General features: G+C 36.8%; 2 protein-coding genes across 2 annotated transcripts; one reads left to right on the top strand and one right to left on the bottom strand.

Annotated features, from left to right (window-relative positions):
- Positions 1-436: 436 nt before the first annotated feature.
- On the top strand, positions 437-13590 carry cd27 (CD27 molecule). The gene is made up of 7 exons (XM_020927951.2): positions 437-573; positions 1186-1327; positions 3314-3436; positions 11683-11832; positions 11916-11939; positions 12022-12126; positions 13163-13590. The coding sequence occupies exons 2-7, from the start codon at positions 1186-1188 to the stop codon at positions 13291-13293; spliced, it is 675 nt and encodes a 224-aa protein (XP_020783610.2). The 5' UTR covers positions 437-573; the 3' UTR covers positions 13294-13590.
- Positions 13591-13787: 197 nt separating this feature from the next.
- On the bottom strand, positions 13788-27738 carry si:dkey-260g12.1 (tumor necrosis factor receptor superfamily member 26). Its single transcript, XM_020928068.2, has 11 exons — positions 27616-27738; positions 25838-25966; positions 25711-25750; positions 24042-24149; positions 22936-23079; positions 20694-20727; positions 19931-19977; positions 18369-18485; positions 18275-18297; positions 18112-18193; positions 13788-16256 (listed from the first exon to the last, which is right to left on the bottom strand). The coding sequence occupies exons 2-11, from the start codon at positions 25901-25903 to the stop codon at positions 15994-15996; spliced, it is 924 nt and encodes a 307-aa protein (XP_020783727.1). The 5' UTR covers positions 25904-25966; positions 27616-27738; the 3' UTR covers positions 13788-15993.
- Between the last annotated feature and the right edge of the window lie 79 nt (positions 27739-27817).

Here is a 27817-nt window from a genome sequence, read left to right as displayed (position 1 = left end):
GTTCCGTGAACTCTGACTCCTTCACACATACCATAATAAACCACTGAAGTCAAGCCCCCCTAAAACTACACAGTAAGATGTAGATGATTTGTCAACAATAACGCATGCACACCAAAAATCTAACCTGTACCTTTCTGGGTTTCTGGAGTTCAAATCATATAATTGAACTGCCATTTTAACAGTTAAGTTCATCTGATGTGAGTGATCTGATCCTATTTTACATCTGCAGGTTTTGACAAGAACATGTCTCATAGTGTGTTGTAATGCACACATCTATAACATGAAAAAAAAACAACACAAATTGGGTCATTGGGTTGATTTTTACTGGCCATGGAAATAAACCAAGAGTTTACTTTGAAATGAGGTTGGCTGAGTGGAAAAAATCCAAGGTTTGTGCAGAAGAGCAAGGGTCTGCTCAGCTCAGGGCAGTGACAGAGAACTGTGTTTTACCTCATTTACATCGGCAAAGGGCAAATGAAGGTTTTCAGTTTGAGTCACCGTTTGACATATGACAGATAACGGGCTGACACACTTCAGTCTCTGCTCACAGTGTCCAAGTGTCAGCTTCACAAGGTAAGAGTTCAAACTGACTGAGTGAATTATTGAGAAAACCTTTTATTCTGCTTCTTTAAAATGTGTTTTCTTTTGATACCAAGTTGATTTTCTTGACTTATTTGTTGAACCATTCTGCACTAGAGCCCTGTAAAACTATTATAATCTGTTTTATACATGTTTCTAGTTTATATATTGTCTATTTATATATGTTTCTATTGTCTATAGTTTGTAGTTAGCCTCTTTAACTGCAAAACCATTTTACCTGAGTACAAATAAAGCAACCTTACCTAACCTAACTTAACAAACATAATCTAACAAGGCAGTCCAGCATAAAAAACATGGTCCAACAGTTCAATACATGTGTTTATACTGCTCAAAAATACATTAGAAAACATTATTTTTTACAGTGAGAGGGGTAGCTTTCCCATAGATCTGACCTGTAACTTAACTTGGGGGTGCCATCTGCTTATCTTCTAAGTTATAGATTAGTTTAATAATATAAGTAAAGCAATAACATCTCCATGGAAACAAGCAGGTGGCAAATCCTTCATCAGAAAAGTTACGCAGCCCACCGTTAATCTTCCATTGATCCGACCTCTCTGTTATGTTTTTTTGTTTTTTGTTTTACAGATGAATGGCTTTTGCTTCACTACTTTGACACTGTTCTTCCTTCTCCAATCCATCGACCTCATCCGGTGTCTTCAATGCAACTCAACGCAATATTCAAGGCCGAGTAAAAACCCTACGTTCTGCTGCAACATGTGTAAACCAGGTAAATGAGAGATTTCCTTACATTTCATTTGAACAAATCCTAAAGCTACAGTGTTTATTAACCGTCAGATGTGTGAAAATGTATTTAAAGAGTCCGCCACCTGCTTGTCTCCATGGAAATGTTATAGCTTTGTCTTGAATGTTCCACAGTATCGATTAAACCTGTCTATCATGAGGGAGAAAAGCAGGTTACAGCACTACGCTACATTACAGTTCAGACCTATGGAGAGTCTCCCCTATTCACAGAAGAAACGCCCATAATGAATGAATGAATGAATGAAAGTCATAGTAGGGAGCATTCTAGGAAAATCAATAACATAACAACAACAATAACATGAAGCAGGCAGCAGACACAGGTTAAGACACATGATTCTCTTGCGTTATCCCAATGATGATGTTCAGACGGCATTATGAAAAGCAGGAATTTCCCCAAATATTCCTTAATAAAGATTACACAAGTATCCAAGTTTTTCTGGTTCTGCATTTGCTGGTTCCTTGTCTCTTATTGATGTTATTGTAGGAATGTTTCACAGTATGACATTAAACTTAAAGGTCCTATATTACAAATCCAGTTGTAGTTTTCAAGTTTTCACCTTTTACTTTTTGTTCAGTAAAGATGAGCAATGAAATGATCCAAATGATTCCAGTGAAGGTGTTTGGAGTTTAACATTTTTTCTGTTTGAGAGAAGAGCTCAGCCTAAATATGCAGGGTTTGCGTGTTAAACATGTGTGAATGAAACAAAACTCAACTCCAGGTGTGATTGTGATGAAGAAACAAAGTAGAGAACACTGTCATTTGGGCCCTTTAGCTATTTTGTGTTTATTCATTCCCAGATGTTTTATTGCTCAATCTCATATCTTGAATAACATGCATTCTTGCTATGAGCGATGTCTGGAGGTAGATACACTAACGGTCAAAAGTTTAGAGCACCACCCTTTTTGCAGTTTTTTACTGTTTACTTTTGACCAAAAGGTATTCTAAACTTTTGATTCATGAAAGTGTCCACCTTTGGCAGATATAACAGCTGAACAGAACTTTGACCATCTAAATAAAGGCCTTTTATAACTATATTTTTCCTTGTGCAATTTTAAGTTCTTTGGAGTGCCTGGATTCCGTTGTGTTTAAAGTTTTGATCCTTTTTCCAAGAGCACCCTCTACCTGCTCCCTCTGACAGCCACATTTTTGTTTTTCTGTGCACTCACGGCATTCTTTTTACAATAGAAATCAAATATTCTTCAGAAAGTTCTTCCCAAGTCTGTTGCAGAAGTTCCCATAAATGTGTGGCACTTGTAGGTTTCTTGGTTTTGACTCTTCTGTCCAGTTCATCCCAAACCAGCTCGATGGGGTTTAAGTCTGGTTTTCAAGCTTATCATCTTGTTCTTTTTTCCTGAGGTAGTTTTAGCAGAGCTTGAGCTTGAGCTTTATTTTTTTTAACCTCTGTCTGTTCAGTTCTTACCTTTGTACCATTTCAAGCTCTTCATTGGACTTGCACGACTTGAATTACAATAAATAACTGGAAGAATTAGGGTGTTCTAAAACTTTTGACTGGTAGTGTATGTTTAATGTCATTGCTGGGTTTCTGGTGACACCATAACATAATAGGCATATATAATTTAATATAGTTAATATAGTTGTAATCCATCTTTTTCTTGTAATACAGTGAGTTCTTGGGTCTAGTCACTAATAGAAATGATCAAGTTCAACATTTGTGCATTTACGTTTTGTAGATTTCGTGACAAAGCGCAGTGTGTTCAACGGGGTAAACTGTCTCCTCCATCTGAGAGTTTGATATCATCACAATCTGTAATCTGAAAACCACCAGTACTGCAGAACATTCTGCAAACATCTCCACAGAAACAAGCATGTGGCTGACCCTCAACCAGAAAAATAACACTGTCCACCTTTAATTAGTCAATATCCAAAGCAACATTGTGATTGTATTCATTTCTGAGATGATATTTTAACCATTTTTGTACGAAAATTCAGGAACGTACATGGAAAAACGTGACGAAAACACATGTCATATCCAATGTGTTAACTGCACTGGAAGACGCTACGCAGACACATATCAAGCCAGTTCTTGTAAACGCTGCAGCGACTGTGAGACAGGTAAGTGTTTCATGCATTATAACCTGATAACTGTGTAACTTTTGTTGTTTTTATGTAGTACTAGCATTATAAGAAGTACTGCAGATATCATTTGGCACTACACGAGTCTCCACCCGGTCTTAGCTAGGGTTTTATGAGAAACGCTGCACTACTTGTATGAATAGGCCTTACTGTCATCTTACTCGTACTATTACTGTTTCCTGCCTCATTCACGTACTGTTCAGACTCAGCGGTACTTGTAGCCACAGCTGACGGAAGTGTGATTGCCAACCTGCACCTTTGTCCTCGTTCATTAACTTCATTCATACATTCACTACCGATCAAAAGTTTTAGAACACCACACTTTGTCAATTTTTTTTTCCTTTGGCAGATATAACAGCTGAACACACTCGTGGCTCGTACTTTTTACAACAGAAATCAAATATTCTTCAGCAAGTTCTTCCGAAGTCTGTTGCAGAAGTTCCCATAAATGTGTGGCACTTGTTGGTTGCTTTGCTTTCACTCTTCTGTCCAGTTCATTCCAAACCAGCTCCATGGGGTTTAAGTCTGGAGACTGTGCTGGACACTCCATGTTTTCAAGCTTTACCATCTTGTTCTTTTTTCCTGAGGTCGTTTTGGCAGAGCTTGAACTTGTGTTTTTTATCTTTTATCTGTTTTTTAACCTCTGGCTGTTCAGTATTTACGTTTGTACCATTTCAAGCTCTTCATTGGACTTGCACGACTTAAATTGCAATAAATTAGGGTGTTCTAAAACTTTTGACCGGTAGTGTAGGACTGAACTGCAGATATAAGTTTGTGTGTATATATTGGCTTGCCACTTGTCCTGGTACGGTCCTGGTTTGAGCCTAGTTTAATCCTGATGTCGACTTGGTTTGGTCCTTTTACAAGCTTAGGAAATCTATATAAACTCAACAAAACCAGACACGAGTAAAGTCTTTTATTATTCGATCAACAACATGATTTAAAGTATCCATGGGTTTCTGAATGATCACACATTAGAACTGTTGTCACAGCGATTAATAGCTTAATACAAAATATTATATCCTCCTGAGACTCGGCCCATTCATTTGTGTCTTCAGTCAGTCTTTTAAGTGTTTTGAGATAGACTCTTAATAGGGGGATTAGATTCCGCTGCCCATGTCCAGGATAAAAAAAAAAAAAAAACTGAATAGGAGTTAGTTTGTGGCTGCGCTATGTTAAAAAAAAAAAAAAAAAAAAAAAAAAAAAAAACTATGTTAGGTTGTTAACTTCACATGGATTTAACGCCAAAATGTCCTTTACAGAGGACATGTTACAGACTTATAACTACAAATAAACACAACACTACCCACGCAGGTCCAACTTTCCCACAATCAGGGAATAATTTAGCTCCATAAAATGCTTCTTTATAAACGAAAAATAGATATTTATATAACAGTACACTGTATTTATGTTGCTTATAGTAGGAAGCTGAAACCCAAGCACAGATGTGAGTTAAGATAGGTTTATTCGGGTTTAGGTTAAGGTTCGTCATGTAGTAGTTATGGTTACGATAGGATCAATCACCAGGAAGTTAATGTAGGTCAATGTAATGTCCCCAAAAAGCACATAGCCTCGACGTGTGTGTGTTTACAAGTTTAGCATAACACAAAGACACATCATTTTGAAGAAACCGCTATTATGATTAGCAAAACAGCTCTTGTAATTAAATGTTCCAAGTAATAACCATTGCATTTCTGATCTTGCATGCTAAATACAAATGCTGTTTAGTCTAGATCTGATTCAGTAGTTCTTGTGAAATACCGTACATCTCCAGATATCACAATCTGCATGTTGTTGTTGTTTGAATCATAAAAACACAAATCACGAACGATCGATTCATCAGAGTAAAAGAGCCACAGGTTACCAACTGTCTTCTAACTGTCAATCATTTCAGACAAGTTTACCAGAAGTTCAGGGGGCTTTCCCATTCATGTTCTCATGGTGGGAGATAGTCAGAGAAAGACTAGAGCAGTGGTTTACAACATGTGGTTCACAGGCTTTCTCCGGTGGTACTCATGGTCATCTGTCTTTGTTACATTCAATTGTAGATTGTGCTCTTGGGTTAGTTTAATTTCACTACTGCTTAAAGACTCTGTAGCAGATTTTTACAGTTTTAAAAATGTGAAAACGAAACTAGTTCAGTGCTGTTTGCAGTGGTCCAAAGTTAATCCTCGCTTACTTTATGCACTCTGAGCAGCCTAATTATTCACCTCTGTGAGTTTATAAGTGCTTTTCACTTTCACGGTAATGCTTACAACAACTAGCATGCTAACTACACACTTGCAGTAACATCTTAGACTTAGACTTAGATAAACTTTATTGATCCACAATTTAATTATTTGGGCACAGATAGAATAACGTTTGAAATAAAACTAACCTTGCATAGCATGAATCGTCGCATGTTGAGGGACTATTTTCTCATATATCAGTCCGCCGCTCCCAAACTTTCTATTAGGAAGTACAACTCACTGCTGTTGCTCAGACATAAATCCTTCAAATGCAAGGTTAGTTTTATTTCAAACATTATTATATCGACACAGACATTCACATCGACAGTCTGGCGTAATAATAGATTTGGTTCGGGTGTTTTGTGGAGTGGGTAAGACTGTTTTTAGTGGCAGGATAACTATGGCCGTGCCCTAGCACTAGCCTAACACCAGCGACCTCTGCAAATACAAGGACTGGACGGAATATTTTAAAAAGTGTCTCCACACGTCTCCAACACTCTGGCTCACTAGGAAATGACGTCCTGTGTCCAAAATTCCGAAGTGTCCCTTTAAGAGTTGTTTATTTACATACATATCTGTGCTCAAGCAAGATAATAGTCCCATTAGGTTCAAATATGTCTTGTCCTGGTACAGATAAGTTATAAGCAGGTCAGAATAAGCCAACTTTGTGTGTCTGCATCTAATTATAAAGGGGTTTTTTGTCAGAGAATCAACAAGCGCACAGTTAGCATGGTGTTGTTAGGTTTACTGTGATAGAAAAACACCATTCTCTCCTAACAAAGTTGTGAAAAGCACTTCAAAACTAATCAACATGAATAATTATGATGCTCTGAATGCAAAAGTTATCTGAGGAATAACATTGGACCATTGCTAACTGTTTAAAATGGACTGGTTCTGTTTTTCACATTTTTAAACAGAAAAAAATCTACTACATTGTGTTTTAGATCAACTTCTCCAGAAGCGTATGTCATGAAATCTGTCTTTTTTTGGACCAGCCCCTAGGTTTAGTCCTGATTTAGATCTGGTGATACTCAGAAAGTCAGTTATTAAGAAGTATTATTAATTTCTGCGATTGTACTTGTGAGAAAAGTTAGAGCAATAGAAAATTTACGCAGTACGTGTAGCCCCGCGTCTATTACATTTACAGAGGAAACCACAATTAATGAGCTGCACACGATGGAAATAACATGTTTTTGAGTTTAACATTTAGAAATGTCACATAAGCAACGCTGTGCTTGTCTCAAGTGTTTGATGTTCTTTACAGCAGCACAAACCCAAAGACTGTCTGTCCTATTTAAACCTATAGCTCTGTACACCTGGAGTCATGATCAGAGGCCCCCGCACATCCGACTCAAAACCACAACAGAAAAAAGACCAAAATACTCAAAACTGCTTTAATAATACAGATTTACAGTGTTACAGAGGGGGGATTGTGTAAAGTTGACTTTTTGGACATGAAATTTCTACCATGTTGTAAATGTTCCTTCATCAAAACATGTCTGAAGAGGTTTTGTTGAAGTTCGAGTAATCTAACAGTTTCTTCGGGGCAGTATTCAAGCCCACCTTATGGTTAGCGATTCTGTTTAATACTCAGCCCACAAGCCAACGTCACCAATGTCCCTGCACAGAAATTTTCCATAAATATAAAAAAGCATGATAAAAACAACACTACACTACAGTACTTTTGCGTTTTTTTCTTGAGTTTTCAGACAATCTCTAAACTTTTTTTTGACATTCTCAGCATGATATCACTGCAAAGTATCAACATAAAAATGAAAGATATGTTATGTGTAAAATTAAAGTGAAATTGCTCCTCTTTAAGTTCACATTTTGAAGCTGTCTGCGTTAGAATTGCAAATATGTCTCAAAGTGAAAACCCTTTCTTTGCAGAGCAGTCACAGCTGCTCAGACAGCACTGTCATACCTTTTTATTTACTGTCTCTCAAGGGGAAACTAGAACCAGCTTTTTACCGGCTGAGCCCATTCATTGACTCATTCGAGTAGATTCTGAATCATGCTCTTAAGTGAAATAGTCAGCTCTTAATGAGAAGTGTCAAAAACGCCCTGAGCCTATAGCCTGTTAAATAAGGGTGGGGCACTATTTTTAAACTGAATAAAATAGAAAGACAGACATTTTGAAACATGTTGAACCTAATTTTGCGTGACATCTGTTGCGCTGGAGGGTCTGTATCTGCATCTCTCCATTATCTTTTGACTGGAATGTTGCACAATGTGGCATTAAACTTACATCTCCATGGACTGACGCACCAAGTCAAGGGACGTTGTGTACTTATGCAATCTTATCAACTGTCAACTTTAAAGCTTGTGTGATTGTGGAATTCCCCTATATTGATTTTGTTGATGTTTTTCTGCCTGTGTGGTTCTACATGCATGTCTATATAACGAAATGTTCAGCAGTTACCATGGAGACACAATCCATATAGGTTATTAGACAATCTGAAATCTCACATCAATACAAGTCTTCATGGTTTAAAATGGTGAAAATACTGTAAATCTATCTTGTGACTGGAAATCTTTCTTGTGACTGTAATTTCTTTAGATTTTAATCGCACAGATCAGCTCACGTGTTGCTCTTCCAGCTAAGTCAGTTCTTTATGATTAGATTGTGTTAAAATAAAGCTCAGGGTAAAGTCATATTTGAGTAACAGAGAGTTTCAAACAGTGTAGTGTTTACATTTAGCTTCACACCCCCGGGGAATGTTGATGTCACCTACTGCAAAGTATTGATAGTGACAAAATAGCATGTGTGAAAAGGATGTGTTTAGTGAAAGCTGCTGCTGTGTCCTTAGGCAAGACTCTTCACCCACATTGCCCATTATGAACAGGATGTGTGATAGCGTAAGTGTTCAGACTGGTCTGAAGTTTTTTTATGATCTGGTCTCATCTCGGACTTGAGCATATTTGGACGTGGTCTTGTCTCGGTCTTGAAGGCGCTTGGACTTGGTCTTGTCTTGTCTCGAGGTCTGATGCTCGACGAGTGCATTCATATTTCATTACAGCTGACAATTAACCTCTTACCGCGACATGTGGTTGAAGTTTCCCTAATAAAAGTGCACAAATGCATCTGTATTTGTCATGATGTGCGTTTGGTAAATGTGCAGAGGCTGATAAATATCACTAACCTGATTCATTAGCCGGTTTCACTTCATAGAAACCATCTGACCTCACAGTGTTAGAATTAATTTGCTCGACGGTAAGCAGGTACTTTTTTAATTTACCAGTCGCTGCTGTTTGGTCGTGATGTGTGTAATGTGCCGCTAACAGGGTTATCTGGTATATTAAGTTTTTCCCAAAGGAAGAAGGGCAATAACGTCTTTACCCTTGTAAAATTCACCAAACATTCTCTTTATTTTGGCTTTAAATCCTCGATCTCGGGAATCGTTGACAACACAGAATATATGGCTCTTCGCTGATTGGCTGGTGACCGAAAGTGCACTTCCAAGGTCCTTGCAAACCATCTAGTTCTAGTGTATTCCTATTCCTGACCTAGTCGCTGGAGAGAAAGGAAATTGAGTGGAGGTACTAGGTGGTGCCAGCCTGGCTAAAATATCACTGCAAAACCAGTAAGAGAATGTAACTTCAATTAGACACTTAAAAAAAAACAGGTTTAAAAATCCTATGCACTTTCTTCACTTTCTTCACAGTTTTCTGTAAAGTGCCAGTGGAAATTCTCTTAAAGAAGGGGTTTTTCAGTGTAATACAGTTTGCTTGGCTTATTTTATGCCTAAATGAACATTAATCAGATCAAATGAGAATCGATCTATAAAAACATTGATATATGTGCCAGAATAACTGTAAAATGCAAATAAATTTAGAAAATGACAAAGATGGTCTTGATTTGATCTCGATGGGCCATGGTCTCTGTCTTGTCTTGGTCTCGATCTTTAAAAGTCTCGGTCTTGTCTCGGTCTCGACCCTCAGAGGTCTTTTCTTGGTTTCAGAACCCTGTGGTCTCGGTCTGATCTTGGTCTCGATTAGTGCGGTCTTGAGAACATTATTATAGCGCAGAGTGGCAGCCTCAGTGTCAGTGTCAATCGACCCCAGGGCAGCTGTGGTTACAACAGTATATTACCACAAAGTATGGAGTGAATTAATAATGTACTGTAACATGCTTTGAGTGTCTTGAAAGGTGAGATATAAATCCAAGGCATTATTAGTACTTACTGAAGTATTAATGGGCATTTCAGCGATGTTATAATGCTGTTATCACCTTAAAAACACTGAACTCTGACTACATCCCAATTGATCTGTTCCACCTTGTGATGTCATGAAGCTAGTTTTCAAGTTAACAGCTCCTTTTACCTTTAGTTGAGCAGAAATTGGCAGTTCCAAGTCTGAAATGATGATATTGTATCGTCAAAGTTCTCACAATAATATCATGGACCATCACAATATATCGAATTACAAGTCTCTATTCTTAAATTAAGAGTTATGGTGCAGCAATAGCTAAAAAACAGACAGAGGGAACTACATAGACCATGATTCTTTGCTCCATTTCAATGTAGACTACAAGAAGAAATAACAGTTCTAAGCACTTTTAAGTCTTAGTTCTTTGGATTAAGTCTTGTCAAGGCTTTTTAAGAGGAAAAAGTAGCATATTAACAGTTTTGTTTGTAAGCCTTCACAAAATATTGCAATAAATATCGTACTGTGAGATGTATATCGTGAAAATATCATACCGAGAGATTTGGATATCGTTACATCCCTAATTGTAAGCCTCCCCATCATATCGTGAGCTTTCCCATGATATCGCAATAAATATCGTACTGTGAGGTTCATAGCTTGACGATATCATATTGTGAGACTTGGATATCGTTACAGCCCTAATAAGTAACTTAACTCAGACTGATTCTAGGATTTAAATTTAAAAAATCGATTTCATGATGTAGATATTAGCACAGACAGCGAGATTTGTGCAGTTTAAAAGCGAGACATGTAATCTGTGAATATCTACATCATGAAAAAGATTTTAAATTTTAATTGTAGAATCAGTCCGAGTTCACAAATTACTTATGTTTTATTCATGACCATAATGTTAGTTTTGCTCAGGAGTAGTTCACTAATGCTTGTTTGCCTTTTACGTTTTCGTCTTTCATACCTTGATAGTTGTGGATAAATTCTTCATGGGAGAATGTTTATCCTTTGTCGACCTTGTTGGACGAAGATTTGGTGATGGGGCAGATTTATGAAGCTGGTGGAAAATACGCAAGACATTTCCACAGACATTTTGCCATAGAAAAGCATTAACCGGAATCACAGCACTTACGACTGTTGTGAAAAAGGTCTATGGAGCTTAAAAACACAGTGGAGCACCTCCTGTTTTACCGGTGTTGTCTGTTTTAGAGAAGAACTAAATATTAACCTAAACCTAATCTAACAACCTAAATATGCAGGATTTGTGTGCTAAACATGTGTGAATGATACTAAACAAAACTCCAGCTGTGCTTTTTGATGAGGAAACTTCATTACCTCCGCCAAGGAGGTTATGTTTTTGCCGGCGTTTGTCTGTTTGTTTGTTTGTTTGTCTGTTAGCAACATAACTCAAAAAGTTATGGACCGATTTTGATGAAATTTTCAGGATTTGTTGGAAATGTGAAAAGAAAGAACTGATTTCATTTTGGGGGTGATCCGGAAGAAATTCCTGGATTCTGGATCACTTTGAAATTTTAGTTAACATTGTGGTAAATGGGGCCAAAAATTTGTTTCTCAATATCTCGGTTAATTATTGACCAAACCCCATGAAATTTGACTCAGGGATGGACAATGAGATTCTCTTTCATATTGCAAAGGCTGATCCGGATCTGATCCAGAAGACTGATTTTATCACAATTTATATAAAAAAATGGGGGTAGTCCTTGGCGGAGGTCTGCGCTCTCTGAGTGCTTTTCTAGTTACATAGATCAGAAACTTTTAACCATAAACCTGGACAAACATTCAAAGATGGAGTCTAACTATTTCGCATATTTTGCATTGCAGATAACATGGAACTGGATTCTCCGTGTAACAGCACTCATGACACATCCTGCAAGTGCAAAGCGGGATTTAAATGCAGAGACAGCACGTGCACAGATTGTATAAAGTCAACATCCACAACAACGCCATCCACCATCCTCCGCAGAACTACAGGTATGGTATTATTCTGCAAATGAAGCAGAAAAGATTAACAAGCCAAAGCAAATAACTGATTCATAATTTATTTTCTTTTGCAGTGGTCCCTACAAAACCTATCCAAGGTATTCAGAGTACATGAATCCTTTTTTTTATAGCTAAGTAACCCAGCCGTGAGTGAGTGCTTATGTGGTTTTGTCGTTGCAGATACGGTTTGGTTCACGATTATCATCTGTCTGTTGTGTTTTGCTATCATTCTGGGGATTGTGACAAAGAGCAAACCTCTGCTCAACTGGTTCTCACACAGCAAACGTATGTAGACTTCATCAGAATCGCTTTACTGTGTTTTACGTCATTGTTGGCTTCATATGATATTCTTAGAGTGTTTAAAGAGCTTATATTATGATGTTCTGATCCATATCATGTTAATAATGTTGTTTCCTCATCACAAACATATCCGGAGTGTTGTGTTTTGTTTTACACACACATGATTAATACATAAACCTTGTATATTTAGTTTTCTCTCAAACAGAAAACACTCTTTCGTTCCTCTTTGTGATGTTATGTGGTGATACAGCAAGTGCTCCACTGTGTTTTTAAACTCCACATACCTTTACTAGAATCATTTGGATCATTTCAGACCTGGAATTGCCAATCTCTGCTAAACTAAAAAAGGTTAACTTGAAAACTGCCCATAGGAAACGATGTGTTGCTTGTCTACTGTTCAGTCTCATTTCTTGAGATTCATTTGAGCTTCTAAGTAAGATCTTCCAAGTAAGGATCTCAAATTGAGACAGCGCAATATATTTTTCTCTTAGTTGAGATCAAGAATAGAGACAGCTGTGAGAGAATTTAGAGAACTCATACAAAGCTCACTGTGAGACTTATTTCTCAGGAGAGATATTTGAGAAGAATGAGAAAACCACTTTGGTCTCGATTAGTGCTCATTTATATCAAGGAGATGTAAATGTAACATAAATGAGATCTCATCTTTAATTTTGCTTTGCTATGGGTACCACAATATGACATCACAAGGTGGGACAGAGCTTTTTGAGCTTTGGAGAGGTAGACAGATGAATTACAAATTACTCAAACATGTGTGTAACACAACTGCAAGCAAGTTTTTGAGGAGGTAACAACATGGCTTAAATCTCACAAGAGTCAATTTTGTGCAGTATTGGGCCTTTCAATAACACAGAGCTGGAGGGCAGGTCAAAATTCTTGGGTAAAATTTGTCTTGTAAAATGCAGATGTTTTGACCTGGCTTATTGTTAGAGGCTGAATGATAGAATCATGTGAAGGCATAAAGTTACCATTTAACGGTTTGCTCTTCTGTTTTAATGCTCAGAGTACTGCAAAAAAAACTTGTCAGTGCCAGCCACAGTGTTCATGCATGATGAAGAAGAGGAGGAGGATGAAGAAGCCAGTACACCCGTCCAGGAAATGTTCAGCAAATTTGACCAGCCCATCGAAGTGTGAGACAAAACTAAACCATGACTCAAAAAGCAGAGATAAGAGACCTGATAATACGTATCTAAAATTACTTTGAAAACCGGAGCTGTATCTGAACTAAAGTGCAGTTTCCTGAGAGGAAGGAGAAACGGTACCTCAGATAAGAGTGAAGCAAGTGTTGGTTTGCACTATGGTGTAATATGGTATGTGTGGTACACTATACATGAATTTACTTTTGTATATAAAGACTGAGCCTCAAGTATGGATGTTAAACAGACTTACAGAATTGTACATTTAATAAAACTACAACTGTACCTATCAGAATTTGAGATAAGAATCAATTTGTGGGTTTTATGAATATGAATATGAATAGATTTGAGAACTTTTGATCATTCAGTTTTGTATTGCTTATTGCTATGGCAACAGTCGTACATTTTCATCACTTGAAATCCATGGATTGGAAGTTCATGACCTAATTGTATCCTGTAAAATGTTCTGTAGGTCAAAGTGATTTTCAGACATACAGTAAATACACTTTTTATTCTGATATCCACACTTAAAACAATACTTTTTTTGCAGTATTTATGCACTTCTCTTGAACACAAGTTTTAAATATTTTCAGATGCTCTACTGAGCTGTTATTGGTTTGCCTGCAATGTTCCATAATATGGCATTAAATTATCCATCTCCGTTGTAACAAGCAAGTGATGCCACCAGGTCAGATCTGTGGAGAAACGACTTAGACTTCGACAGACTTTATTGATCCACAGGGGAAATTACTTGGACACTTTGACCCTTCACCGTAAGAATACACATTTTTAGAGTTTTAATTTTTTTAAACACCTGTAACTGAATAAATGCAAGATACATAATTTAATGCCATACTGTGGAACATTCCAGGCAAAGAAAAATCATCATGGAGAAAAAAGGTGGCAGACACTTACTAAAAAGTTACATAGAGCACCTTTAAACAAGACGTGTTGTGCTTGTGTTGTAGTTAAAATCTATGACACCTGTGGATCATGTTACAATTTGAACATTTTCAGTCACAATATTCATCTAAAACTGGCAGGTCAAACTCAGGCCCGGGGGCCAAATTTGGCCCGTGATATAATTATATTTGGCACGTGAGATCATATTAAACATGTATTAGAGCTGGCCCACCTTGTACAGATAGACTATTTATTTAAAATGTTGCTATTATTTTATATTTTGCTTGTTCTGGATTCAGTGTTTAAGCAAAACTATTATTAAACATTTATTTTAATAACAAAAGGTTTAACATTAAGAAGAGAAAACATGCAGATGTTGTTGAAAATGTTCAATAAATACTTAGTTTAGCCCACGACTTAGTCCCAGTTTTGAATTTTGGCCCTCTGTGAATTTGAGTTTGACACCCCTGATCTAAAACAACTTCATGAAAGAAACAAGTCCCCTGATTTCCAAGTTAAAAAACTGTGGTGCCCAATGAGCTGTGACGTTGCTGTAAATGTCATCACAACAAAGAGCTGTAGAGATGTGGGCACCTCCTGTGGACAGCTGCAGATCAGCTCCATAGGGCTGGGAATCATTAAGAAGTTGCCGATACGATACATACTTCAATACATAGACTACGATACAATACATATCTCGATACAGTGCACTATCGATTCAGTACGATATATTTCAAAACGATTCAATTCGGTTCAGTAAAAATAAAGGCTAAATCATGGCTGTGACACTAAAAGTCTTTGTTAAACCATTTCTTGTGTAAAGTGAATATAAAACACACACATTTTAATAATCAAAAGTGTGAAAATGTTAAATGTTTCACATAAATGAGTTTCCTTCCTCTGAACAAGCAAGAAAACTGTAGCGCTGTAACAAAATAATTTAGTAAAATATACCAGAAAATACTCTTTGCAATATATTGATACAGCAGCCCATGATATGGATACTCTCTCATCACATTAACGATACGATATATCGATATTTTCATATTTTTGCAGACAACTAATCCTCCTCACGGTGAACGTAGGAGCTGAGGGGCGCAAAAAGTCTTGAAAATAACCGAGTAAACGTTGCTCACACATGCACAAATCACCCAACGACGGTGGGTGAGTGAATATTGAGGGGAAACAACTATAACATTTGCATAATAGGTCCATTTTAAAATGAACGTGTAGCACTTTCACTGTTGTCACTGTTCGTTTACATGATCACAGTAGCATTTGGCCCGTAACAAACAAAGAAAACGGGATTCCTGTTTTTCATTCAAGCCTTGTCCAGTCCACTCTCACATTGTGTAGGTTTTATTCTCTATAGATCATTGAGGGTCATTTGCTTGGCCAGTCCACAATGATCTCTCTGTATGTGTTTACAAAGGGATACCAGTTTAGGCCACACCCCATCTGCATATCAAGCCAGGCTCCAACGCAACCTTGCAATCACAACTGTTTATTTCAGCGACGCTCACTGGTCACGCATCATTTGAACAAAATCAAACTTCTCTCACCTCAGATGAACAGAGCTTAGTGCTTCACTCATTGATTGTGCAGAAATCCATGATGTTTTTCAGTCCACTGTCGTATTTTCTTCCTTTCTTTTTTCCCCACTTAAGCTGCCACATTTGTTTTGATACGGATGGGCCTTGCATGTCCCTGATTGGCTGATCCACCTGTCAGTCACATCCATCTGAACTCAGGGAGATTCACCAGTGTGTATCCCAGTTGATCCCAGTTAACAATGTCATGGCTGCTCCTCCATAGACACGTGACTGTCTTTGCCCTGCTCCTGAGAGGGGAAGAAGGTGCTGCTGAACTCCCCAGGGTGCTCCTCCTCTGACAGGGGCAGGGTGGGAGAGGGGGTGGGCTGACACACGGTGCAGTACTCTTCATCTCCGCTAGGCTGCCTCACTTTCAGCTTCCCCTCTTTTGTTTCTCCGATCTGTCCTGAGATGTCGCCAAGAAGACTGAAGATAACTGTGCCCGGGTTGTGGACATGCACTGGACCTAAAAGAAACATTAAGAAGTGAAAATAGTATTTGGGAATTGTTATGACATTTTCTGATCTATGTGATAAATATGATAATGTTGTTTTCTCATCTAAAACACACCTGCAGTTGTATTTTGTTTCATTCACACGTTTAACACACAAACTCTACATTCTTCTAGGTTCCTCTCTCAAAAAGAAACAACTTTTACAACAACAATACAACTAAACACCTTCGCTATTTCATTTGGATAATTACAGCCCTGGAATTGCCACGCTCAACTGAACTAAAGGTAAAAGTGAGCTGCTAAAACTACCGCTCGAGGTCATCTTAAGGTGGAACAGAGCACAAATAAAGACTTTATCAGACATGTGCAAATGAAACAAAACTCAAATCCAGCTATATTTTTGACATGGTAACAATATTCTAACATGGGTTAAAGCTCACGTGTGTCAGTTTTGTGTCATTTGAGTGAGTGACAGGTGGATTTAACCAATTACAATGATGTGGCGATCTAAAAATGGATGAATTAAGTTTAAAGAGTTTTACAAAGTGGCAAAGTTTGGTTGCAGAGGTGAAGAAAATGTAGTAGACTAGCATTATTCCTCAGTAAATATTTGCCTTCCCAAGTACCACAAGGGCTGATCTAACATTTGAGAGAACATAAAAGACACTAAAGCAGGAGTCTCCAACTTGTAGCTCAGGAGTTACCAGTAGCTCTTCACATCATTCAGAGTAGCTCACCAAGGGATTTCTGAATTATATATATAATTTTGATGCCCAACTGTGCACTAATATATAGATAGTGTTTTTTTTGTTTTATAGCCATCTAATCGTTCCCTGTCTAAGGCTTGCCATGGCTCTAATGCGTAGCTCTTTGTCATTTTCGATTTGTAGAAGTAGCTCACTGAAGGAAAAAGACCCTTTCACTGAAGTATCTATGAAATGTTTATAATTAGAATAAACTAAGTGTAACCTGGAGCTCTAGTGCCACCAGAAGTCGCTATTTTTCAGTTTTGTGTGTAAAATTTTTTTAGAGACATTGGACTAGAGAATAATTTCACAAAATTGATATGACTAAATGATAATATATTTATGTTTTTACTGCATATTGTACGGCACAGATGGAGCCATACTGGATCTTTTAAACAGCTTTTCTATGTTTTTGAAATACTTAGGCACTTAATGCGCATGTTTCCTTTACATTAATTTTAAACTAGAAAAGCACTCAGAGAGCGCAGACCTCCGCCAAGGACTACCCCCATTTTGTATATAAATTGCGATAAAATCAGTCTTCTGGATCAGATCCGGATCAGCCTTTGGAATATGAAAGAGGATCCCATTGTCCATCCCTGAGTCAAATTTCATGGGGTTTGGTCAATAATTAACCGAGATATTGAGAAACAAATTTTTTGTCCCCATTTACCACAATGTTAACTAAAATTTCAAAGTGATCCAGAATCCAGGATTTCTTCCGGATCACCCCCAAAATGAAATCAGTTCTTCCTTTTCACATTTCCAACAAATCCTGAAAATTTCATCAAAATCGGTCCATAACTTTTTGAGTTATGTTGCTAACAGACAAACAAACAAACAAACAAACAGACAGACAGACAAACGCCGGCATAAACATAACCTCCTTGGCGGAGGTAATTAGCAACTAGAGTCGATAAAGTAGGAGGTGGTGTTTTTGTCACATGTTTGACAAAAAACAATAGTTTATAGATTTCTGCAAATTGATCCATTTTATTGTGGCATAAAGAGTGAACTGCAATACAATTTCTACAATTTATTTTCTTAGATTTAACTTTAGACTTTTTTTTTACTATAACATGTCATTTTAAGAACTGAACTTTATTTAACATTAGGCCTACCCATGTTAGCTGTTGCCATGGGACTTGTCTGTTGCTTTTCAGTAGATATCTGTCTTGTTAGGTGTGCAGTGTCTATAACTTCCTGCAGAATAAAAAAAATATAGGAAATTAGCCGTATGGAAAACGTATACAGTCGAATAATCAGTCAAAATGAGTTTCTTACCACACTGCACAGCTTCTTCACAGCTGAAAAAGAGAGATCCAGTCACTTTTCTTTGCTCATGATGCTCAAATGTGCTCAAAATGTGTGAACTTACTTTGCTTAAATCGTGTGTCGTGTCTAGGGCATCCCAAACAAAACAGGAACACCAGACACAGCCCCACAATCACTAACAGGGGGCACAGGATGGCTACGAGGAGGTTTGAGGATTTGTCTGAAAAGTAAATACACAAATAAATGCACAATGAAAGATTTTAGATTGCCTTTCATTTAACTAACAATATCAAAGACTAGTACTACTGCTACTACTACAACTACTACTGCTACTCCTACTACTACTGCTACTACTACTATACTACTACTGCTACTACTACTATACTACTACTACTACTGCTACTATACTACTACTACTACTGCTACTCCTACTACTGCTACTACTACTATACTACTACTACTTCTACTACTACTACTGCTACTCCTACTACTACTAATGCTGCTACTACTATACAACTACTACTGCTACTCCTACTACTACTGCTACTCCTACTACTACTACTGCTACTACTACTATACTACTACTACTGCTACTACTACTACTACTACTACTACTACTATACTACTACTATACTACTACTACTGCTACTACTACTACTGCTACTCCTACTACTATTAATGCTGCTACTACTATACAACTACTACTGCTACTCCTACTACTACTACTGCTACTACTACTATACTACTACTACTTCTACTACTACTACTGCTACTCCTACTACTACTAATGCTGCTACTACTATACAACTACTACTGCTACTCCTACTACTACTGCTACTCCTACTACTACTACTGCTACTACTACTATACTACTACTACTGCTACTACTACTACAACTACTACTACTACTACTATACTACTACTACTACTACTACTACTGCTACTCCTACTACTACTACTGCTACTACTACTACTACTGCTACTACTACTATACTACTACTTCTGCTACTACTACTATACTACTACTACTGCTACTACTACTATACTACTACTACTTCTACTACTACTACTGCTACTCCTACTACTACTAATGCTGCTACTACTATACAACTACTACTACTGCTACTACTACTACTACTACTACTGCTACTACTACTACTACTACTGCTACTACTACTATACTACTACTACTGCTACTACAACTACTACTATACTACTACTACTACTGCTACTCCTACTGCTACTACTGCTACTACTGCTACTACTACTACAACTACTACTACTACTATACTACTACTACTACTACTGCTACTCCTACTGCTACTACTGCTACTACTACTACTACTACTGCTACTACTACTATACTACTACTTCTGCTACTACTACTACTACTACTACTACTACTACTGCTACTACTACTACTACTACTGCTACTACTACTACTGCTACTACTACTACTACTACTACTACTACTACTATACTACTACTACTACTGCTACTCCTCCTACTACTACTACTGCTACTACTGCTACTACTACTACTACTGCTACTACTACTACTACTACTACTGCTACTACTACTATACTACTACTACTACTATACTACTACTACTGCTACTACTACCACTACTATCACTACTGCTACTACTACTACTACTACACTTACCTGTTGTATGATTTGTTGTGTTTCTTGAGGTGGACTCTGAGCTGCACCTAAAGATCAAAAAACGAAACAAAATGAAACAAATTCTGTACAATAATCTGTAGAAGCACTGTCCACTAAGATCCTGTTTTACTAGGCTCCATCATATTTCACAATTTCCAGTTTTAAAGCTGCACAAAGTAACTTTTTTTACCACTTGTGTCTCCATGGAGATATTTCTTTTCTTGAAATCAAAGATATTTATCGCGCGTTCATTCATTCACCGTGTTTAAATTGCTAAATATACCTTGAAATACATGCATCTGAGTTCGCACTGTTGCCCAAAAGCCATACTGTGGAACATTCAAGGCAAAGCAATAACAAATCCATGGAGACGAGCAGGCTGTGGACCCTCCATTAGAAAAGTTACTTTGTGCACCATACATCTTCACTAGAATTTCATTAATTTCAGCTCTGGTATTGCAAATCTCTGTTGAATTAAAGGTAAAAAGTAGCTGTAAACTAACTTGAAAACTACCACTTCATGACATCACAAAGTGGAAGGTGGCATTTTGAGATTTGGAGATGGAGACGGACTAATAATAAAGTGATTATGAAACATGTGAATGAAACAAAACATAAGTCCAGGTATATTTTGGAGGAGGTAACAGCATTATAACAAGACTAAAAGCTCACGAGACTCATATTTGCATTTGACTCAAGAGTCAAGGAAACAAAATTATAGCAAGGTTTAAAAAAAAAGACCTTTATGAAAAACATCACTCACTTGAGAGAGGTGCAGGGCGTTGTCCGTGCAGTAGCTAAAGAAAAAACAAAGAAAAAAAAGAAATAGTTTTTTTAAATGTACTGGCTTTGAACCACATGGACTAATGAAAGACTTGCTCCCGCGTGTTTCTAGCCCATAATGTGAGTATGACGCCATCTGCTGGTGAATATAGGTAACTACAACGAAGAAAAATTTACTCTAATATCTTTACAGGAGAAGCAAATAACAGCTGTCACTTTGTTAATTTTCACACAAGGACACAAGATTCCTCCCATCATACAATTATTAAAACATTTCCATTTCAATTCCAGTGGTGGAACGTAAAAAAGTAAAGTACTGTACTGTATTTACATAATTTAGGTACATGTATTTGAGAGCAGGTATCTGTACTTCCGACTCCACTACCACTACATTTTTTTAACTGAACTGAAAAGTAATTTTTTTATTATTTTGTTTTATTATTGTTTGAGACCTGTTGAAATGTTTATTTTTAACTATCAGTTGTTTCTCTTGAACAAATCTCAGCTCAAATTTATGTCAAAATCATTACATTTCAAGTTTCAGTAGATCTCAAAATCTGTGTGAAATACTCATACTTTTTAGTGTTTAAGTACGTTTTTAAAGGGGTAAATTTAATACTTTTACAGAAGTAGATTTTTTCATGCATCTGTACTTTTTCTTAAAGGTGCATTGTGTAGCTTGTGTAAGGGGGGGGGTCCATCAAATGTTTTTCTCCATGATGATATTATTACTTTGTCTGGAATGCTTCACCATATGGCACTAAACCTTTCTATCTTCTCTATCTTCATGGAGACCAAACTAGTCCAAGTTACAGGTCAGATCTGTGGAGAGGCGACCTCGCTCACAGTCAGAATGCCTGTTATTCTAGGTATTTTGAGCTCTAAAGCCACTTGTGATTAAATAAATGTAAGGTAGAGCTGATTAATGTCATACTGTGGAACATTCCAGGCAGAGCAATGACATATCCACAGAAACAAGCAGGTGACGGACCCCCAACCTGAAAGTTACATAGTGCACCTTTAAGAAACAAAACTGAATACGTCATCGTCCACTGTTCAGTTCGTAGGTTAAACTACTTATCCCCTTTTTGGAAGTAACTTTTACATGGTTTTTGTTGGATTTTGTGTGTGTGTCTGTCCTGGCTCTCCCCTATGTCTGGGTGAGGGACAGGAGAGGGACAGGAGAGGGACAGGTGAGAGACAGGTGAGAGACAGGTGAGGGACAGGAGAGGGACAGGAGAGGGACAGGAGAGAGACAGGTGAGAGACAGGTGAGGGACAGGTGAGATGAGCACAGGTGTCAGTCAGCTGGGTTTAAAGACAGAGCAAACAGCAGTTCAGTGGTGACTGTGTCCTCATTCAGCTTGGACTGTAGTTTCTGTTCCAGTTTAGACTTTAGTTGCTCTTTGTTAAATTATTCAGTAATTTTGTCATTCACATTTTTGCACTTTTTTAATAAATAAATCAATGTTTACATAATTTTTCATGTTTTTTGTTCATCTTTACTGTTACGCTCATGCCAAACCGACCCTAGACCAGCCCGGCACGTAACAGTTATTATGCTGTCTAAATCTGTCTTAATCACAGTCTAAAATTTATATTAAAATAAACAAATCTTTTATCAGCTGGTCTCAAACAGCCTAATAAAGATGAACAGTCTTTGCTGACATCCAGCTAACAATCCATAGACGGGAGGAATACTTTGAAAATGTAGTAACAGAATACTGAATACCTGCATTAAAAGCGAGATCATGTCACATATGTATTAGAGCTGGCCCGCCCGCTACAAATAGGCTATAGAGACATTATTTATTTAAAATTTTGTTATTATTTTATATTACGCTTGTTCTGGATTCAGTGTTTAAGCAAAACTATTATTAAACATTTATTTTAAGAATACTGGAGAAGGAAAAATCACTCGTGCATTCACAACAAGAGTATTGTGTTTTTCTCAATAATTCTGTGCAGTTTGATGTCTAAAATGTGTGATCAAATACTGCCATGTATTCAGTTAATTTTAGGAAAATAATAGTACTCTGAATATCATCCAGTGAAAAAGTAACTCTACAGAGTACAGTCAAAATAAATCACAGTAAATTACAGTTACTTCCCAGCACTGCATAGAACACACACGTCAATTGAGAACATGTGTGGAAAAGTTTGAATCATTTTGTTGAGTTTTATTTCTCAGTTAATATATGGTTATAGTATATGTTGAGTTACCAGGTGTGACTCGGGGCTGCGTGCGCTGACACCTTGTGCAGGTTCCTGTCACCATGTCCTTGGCGACGCAATGAAAACCTTCCACACATTCGCAGCGCAGGTCTGACGTTTTGGTGCAGTTCTTGACCACCTTCATATGTAAATCTGTAAGAAATAGTGATAATGCATTGGGTTTAAGGGATATTTGACTCCAGTCTGTTGCTGTTTTTGCCACTTATTTTGAATTTATTATTAACATTTACATTTTTGCACTTTATTATTGTATTTATTGTGATGTGTGAACTACTGTGTCCAAATTATTTCTCTTGTGGATCAAAGTTTGTCATAGTCTATCACCTTTAGAGAAGCTGCATTATTCATTCATTCCACAGTTGGTGGTGGTAACTATTATAGCTCACTCTGATCATTAATACACACAGCATGAGTGGAGCATTGACAGCAGATGTACAGAAATATTACTTTATTTATACTTTGCGGTGGCTTCATGCTGGAGGTGTTAGGCATGTATTTACTAAAGTGGAATATTTATCAGTTGGTTTTGATGACACATTGCACACATCTGCAAAAGTTTACCAACTCAAGAAAGAAAATACAAAATGGACACAGTACACAGGAGCCTATGATCAAAATGTGCATTCATGGTCTTGTTTTTGTGTTTGATTTTCAACAAAAAGGTGAGATTAAGTGAAAAATTGAGGCCTAAAAATCAGCTCACCTGTTGTAGTTCCAACTAAGACAGTTCTTTCTGGTCAGATTGTGTTAAAACAAACCTCAGATTAAAGTTTAACTTGAGTAACAGAGCTTCAGATAGAGCAGTGTCCAGTTCAAATCACACTTTCAGAGATTTAATGACATCCGCTGTAAAGTATCAATACCTTTGTTTGTCAAATTATATATTTTTCTTTTGAGGTAATTTTAATGAAATGACTCAATTTTAAATTTTTTTCAACAAAACAACTATTGCAATATTATAAAAGTATTGATATAACTCCCACATCTACTTTTACTTCTGCTTTAAACCTATTGTGAAGTACTTGACCACTGTCTCCTCATGTGACCTAAATACTACTACTGCTACTACTACTACTAAAAATAGAGCCATATACCTGCTCTGCAGTCGCTGTAGCAGCCGTGGCAGCTGCTTTCACAGTTCATCATTGAGGTGTAGGTGTTACTGGGACAGGGTTTACAGGCACAATTAGTCTGGAACTCTCCTACGACAGAGACAGACACACACACACACACACACAGTTCAGTCTATCATAACGTAACAGTCTCGTGTAAGAAATCTTTAGGATCTGTGTTTGAAAAAACTTTTACACTTTATCTAATGTGAGTAATCTGAATTCTTTCTAAATGATAACGACAAATATACAAAACAAAGAGGTAAACAATGGGAACACAATAATTAAAGGGCCCATGTTACAGTATTTTCTTATCTGTTATAATGTAGTTTCCTCATCACAAACATATCGGGAGTTGTGTTTTGTTTCACTCACACATGTTAAACACACAAACCCTGCATATTTAGGCTTTGTTTTCAGGTATGTTTTTGGGAGGTAACAGCATTCTAACACCGCTTAAAGCTCACATGAGTCCATTTTGTGTAATATAGGACCTTTAAATAGATTATTTAAAATGGAAGGATTATTTTAAAATGCATTGTACTGTGTCTTCCAGATACAACTGTTATTTAAGGGATGATTTTGACACCACACTGATAAATCCACAAATACACAAATGTCAAAGCTCAAAAATAGTTTCTTTAACATTATCACAGTTTTATTTTTTTCGATAAAGATCAAGATAATATGGAAACAGGAAAGCTTCAGTGTCCAACTATGAATACCTGCTAAAATGAGTATATAGTTTTGACATGTTTACTGATCATTAGTATATAAAGACTGCATTTTTATCATCATCATAACTTTTCATTGTTCGATACATCCATTTCCTCCTCTTGCATTTGCATTTAAAGACGTAAGCTGCACATCCTTCCAACAAGTTCTTATCTGTCTCCATCTCAAAGTTAAAGTAGGCGCTTTCTGTTGCATCCTTTCTTGTACACATGCATACTTTGTATTAATTGAGGATGTGGTCAGGTGCCTGAGAACTTGCAGTACTTTTTCTCAGACACTTAATGCATGTAAAACTAAGAGTGTGTTCACCTGCACAATCAGGATTACATCAGGACTTAATCCAAAACTAAACCTAGACTCAATCAGGACTGAACAAAGGCTAGATCAAGTTCACATCAGAGCTAAAATAGGCCCAATATGTAAGACGAGATAACAACAAATTGTACAAATCATCTTAAACAGCATTTCATATGTATTAAAGGGCTCATGTTAGACTATTTTCTGATCTGCTGTGTGTTATAATGTTGTGTCCTCACCAAAAACAAAAAAAAAAAAAAACGCACAAACTCTGTATATTTTGGACGCTTTTGGCTTCTCTCAGACTGAAAACTCTTTGTTCCACCTTGTGACGTCATGTGGCAATGCAGTCATTTTACACTCCATACACCTTCCCTAGAATCACTTGGATAATTTGCAATCTCTAGTAAAAAAAAAAGGTAAAAGGTAACTTGAAAACTACTGCTTCGTGACATCACAAGGTGGAACAGAGCATTTTGGGCTTTGGAGATGTAGATAAGACTGATAATAAAGTGTTACTTAAACAAAACACAACTCCAGGCATGGTTTTGACGAGCTAAAAATTCTAAAACACAGCAGAACCTTTAAAAAGTTACATAATATTGCTTTATTTTCTTACCTGGGTTGCACTTTTTACAGCCGTTCCGACACATTTCAGTCTGTAGTACAAGTATTTGTTAGCTTTACACGTCATTTGCAGTGGAAAAAATAAACACATTTGGCATGAAACTTGAAAAGCAGTTTACCGAGGCAGAGGTGATGACCAAAGTGACAGCCAATAACCACAAGAGTAAACCCCTCACGAGACCCATTGCGTTGCTTTTCCCTTGAGCAGATCAATCAATCAGTCAATATGAGCCCAAACCGTGAATACACTGCCAAAAAGAAAACAAAAGCACTGTTAGATTCACTTATTTAACAGATCTTGACTATTTAGTGTGATTTAAGTTATTTTTGATGAATAAATATCGTTTTAAAGTGACGTAATAGACTTGGAAAACAATGAAAAACATTAAAACAACTCAATAAACCTTGAATAAGTCCTGCGAAAAGTTTAATATCCATGACACAGATATTGAACTTTTTGCAATGTAAATTGTAGATACACTGCAAAAAATGTCACTAATTTTGTCAATAGCTCTAGATTATTTAATATGTTTCGAGTTATTACTGATGGGTGATATTGCAAATTATTTATGAGTTAAGAAAACAGCACGTGATAAGTTTTTGAGCAGGTACTTTAGCTGGAAGAAAAAATAAAGACTGAAAATATATTAATGACTCTTAACTGGCTAAAACAACTCAAACTTTTGGATAAACCTTGAATAAATCCTGAATCTATTTACATTGCTAAAAGTTGAATATCCATGACATAAATATTGAACTTTTTGCAGTGTAAATTGTAGGTACATTGCAAAAAATGTCACAAATTTTGTTAATAGATCTAGATTATTTAGTATGATTCAAGTTTTTAATGTGTTTGCCGTATTTTAAGCAAACTATTTATTTGGGAATTAAGATAAAAGCACGTATTGAGTAATGAGGAAAAAATAACGACTGAAAATGTAGCCAAAACAACTTAAAAATCTGGATAAACCTTCTGAGTAAGTCCCGTTACTATAGATATTCAACATTCAACTGCTTATGGGTTAGTGCAATGTGAAACTTTGTTTTTGTTTCTGCGGTACACATGATACGATGATGACACAATGACATGTCACTGATCTGCCTGGAATGTTCCATACTATGACATTAAACTTCACCTTTATGAAATTACAGGTGGTTTTACAAATCAAAAAACACCTACAAAAACAAGGATTCTGACCGTGAGAAGGGTTGCCTCTCCCCAGACCTCCTCTAACCTGTAATTTGGTTTGCTTTTGTCTCCATGAAGATAGGAAGGTTTAATAACATACTGTGGAACATCCCAGACAAAAAAAAAAAAACATCTTCAGGAAGAAAAGCATTTGACAGACCCTGTACCACAAAAGTTACACAATGCACCTTTAAGACAACAGCACTTTATTAGCAGGAACGTCAGCTTTGAAAACTTTGAAAACATTGATAAATCTTAACCAGCTAAACACTGCAAAAACTAAAATCTAGCCAAATTAAGATTACTTGAATTAAAGAAAGTTTGATCATGATTTGAATTTCACTCGACAAGTAAAATTATATACAACTCTATGCACTTACAAAGAAAAAACACACGCATTAAGAAAAATTAATATCAATTTACTTGTCATTTTGAATCTACTCAAATAAAATAAAAATGTTCTTAGTTTAAGTCATTTTAACTTAGCTAGATGTTGTTTATTGCAGTGAAACAACTCAAAAACTCTGCTAAAGTCCAGTTACTTCTAGATAGTCAACTTTTGTGTACAATGCATCCAAAATTGGCATTAGTAAAGGCTCACAAGTTAATCTAATGAAAATATATGTAATAATAATAACACTAGTACATACAGTACACTAAGAAAAATAGTTGCTTTAAAAATCTAAACGAAGTAACATTAAAACGTACCTTGGTTTGTGTGGTTCTGGGAAGATTCACCGTGTTGATTTCAAGCTTGTCTCTCTGCGTCTGTCACCAGACCAGTGAGTAGTTTCCTTATGTTTTTTTTAATTTCCTGTCTAAACCACTGCCTCTGCTCGGGTGCATATAGAACCATGCACAGATGTGACTAACACGTAGAAGTAACCATCATTTTCCACACGAGCCGTAA

Source organism: Boleophthalmus pectinirostris, unplaced genomic scaffold (genome assembly GCF_026225935.1).
Source record: "Boleophthalmus pectinirostris isolate CB_2022bp ecotype Guang Dong unplaced genomic scaffold, ASM2622593v1 HiC_scaffold_6, whole genome shotgun sequence".
Taxonomy (NCBI): Eukaryota; Metazoa; Chordata; class Actinopteri; order Gobiiformes; family Gobiidae; genus Boleophthalmus; species Boleophthalmus pectinirostris.
Note: the sequence above shows the minus strand (reverse complement) of the source record. Positions and strands in the feature narration are given on the sequence as shown.

What these genes read in the sequence shown, in the direction of transcription:
- cd27 (XM_020927951.2), top strand. Translation starts at nt 1,186, where the DNA reads ATGAATGGCTTTTGCTTCACTACTTTGACACTGTTCTTCCTTCTCCAA. An exon ending in CATCCTCCGCAGAACTACAG is followed by an intron (nt 11,833 to 11,915) that starts GTATGGTATTAT and finishes TTTCTTTTGCAG; the next exon opens with TGGTCCCTACAAAACCTATC. An exon ending in CTGGTTCTCACACAGCAAAC is followed by an intron (nt 12,127 to 13,162) that starts GTATGTAGACTT and finishes TTTAATGCTCAG; the next exon opens with AGTACTGCAAAAAAAACTTG.
- si:dkey-260g12.1 (XM_020928068.2), bottom strand. Translation starts at nt 25,903, where the DNA reads ATGGGTCTCGTGAGGGGTTTACTCTTGTGGTTATTGGCTGTCACTTTG. An exon ending in CTACAGCGACTGCAGAGCAG is followed by an intron (nt 23,080 to 24,041) that starts GTATATGGCTCT and finishes TATTTCTTACAG; the next exon opens with ATTTACATATGAAGGTGGTC. An exon ending in TGAAGAAGCTGTGCAGTGTG is followed by an intron (nt 18,194 to 18,274) that starts GTAAGAAACTCA and finishes TTTATTCTGCAG; the next exon opens with GAAGTTATAGACACTGCACA.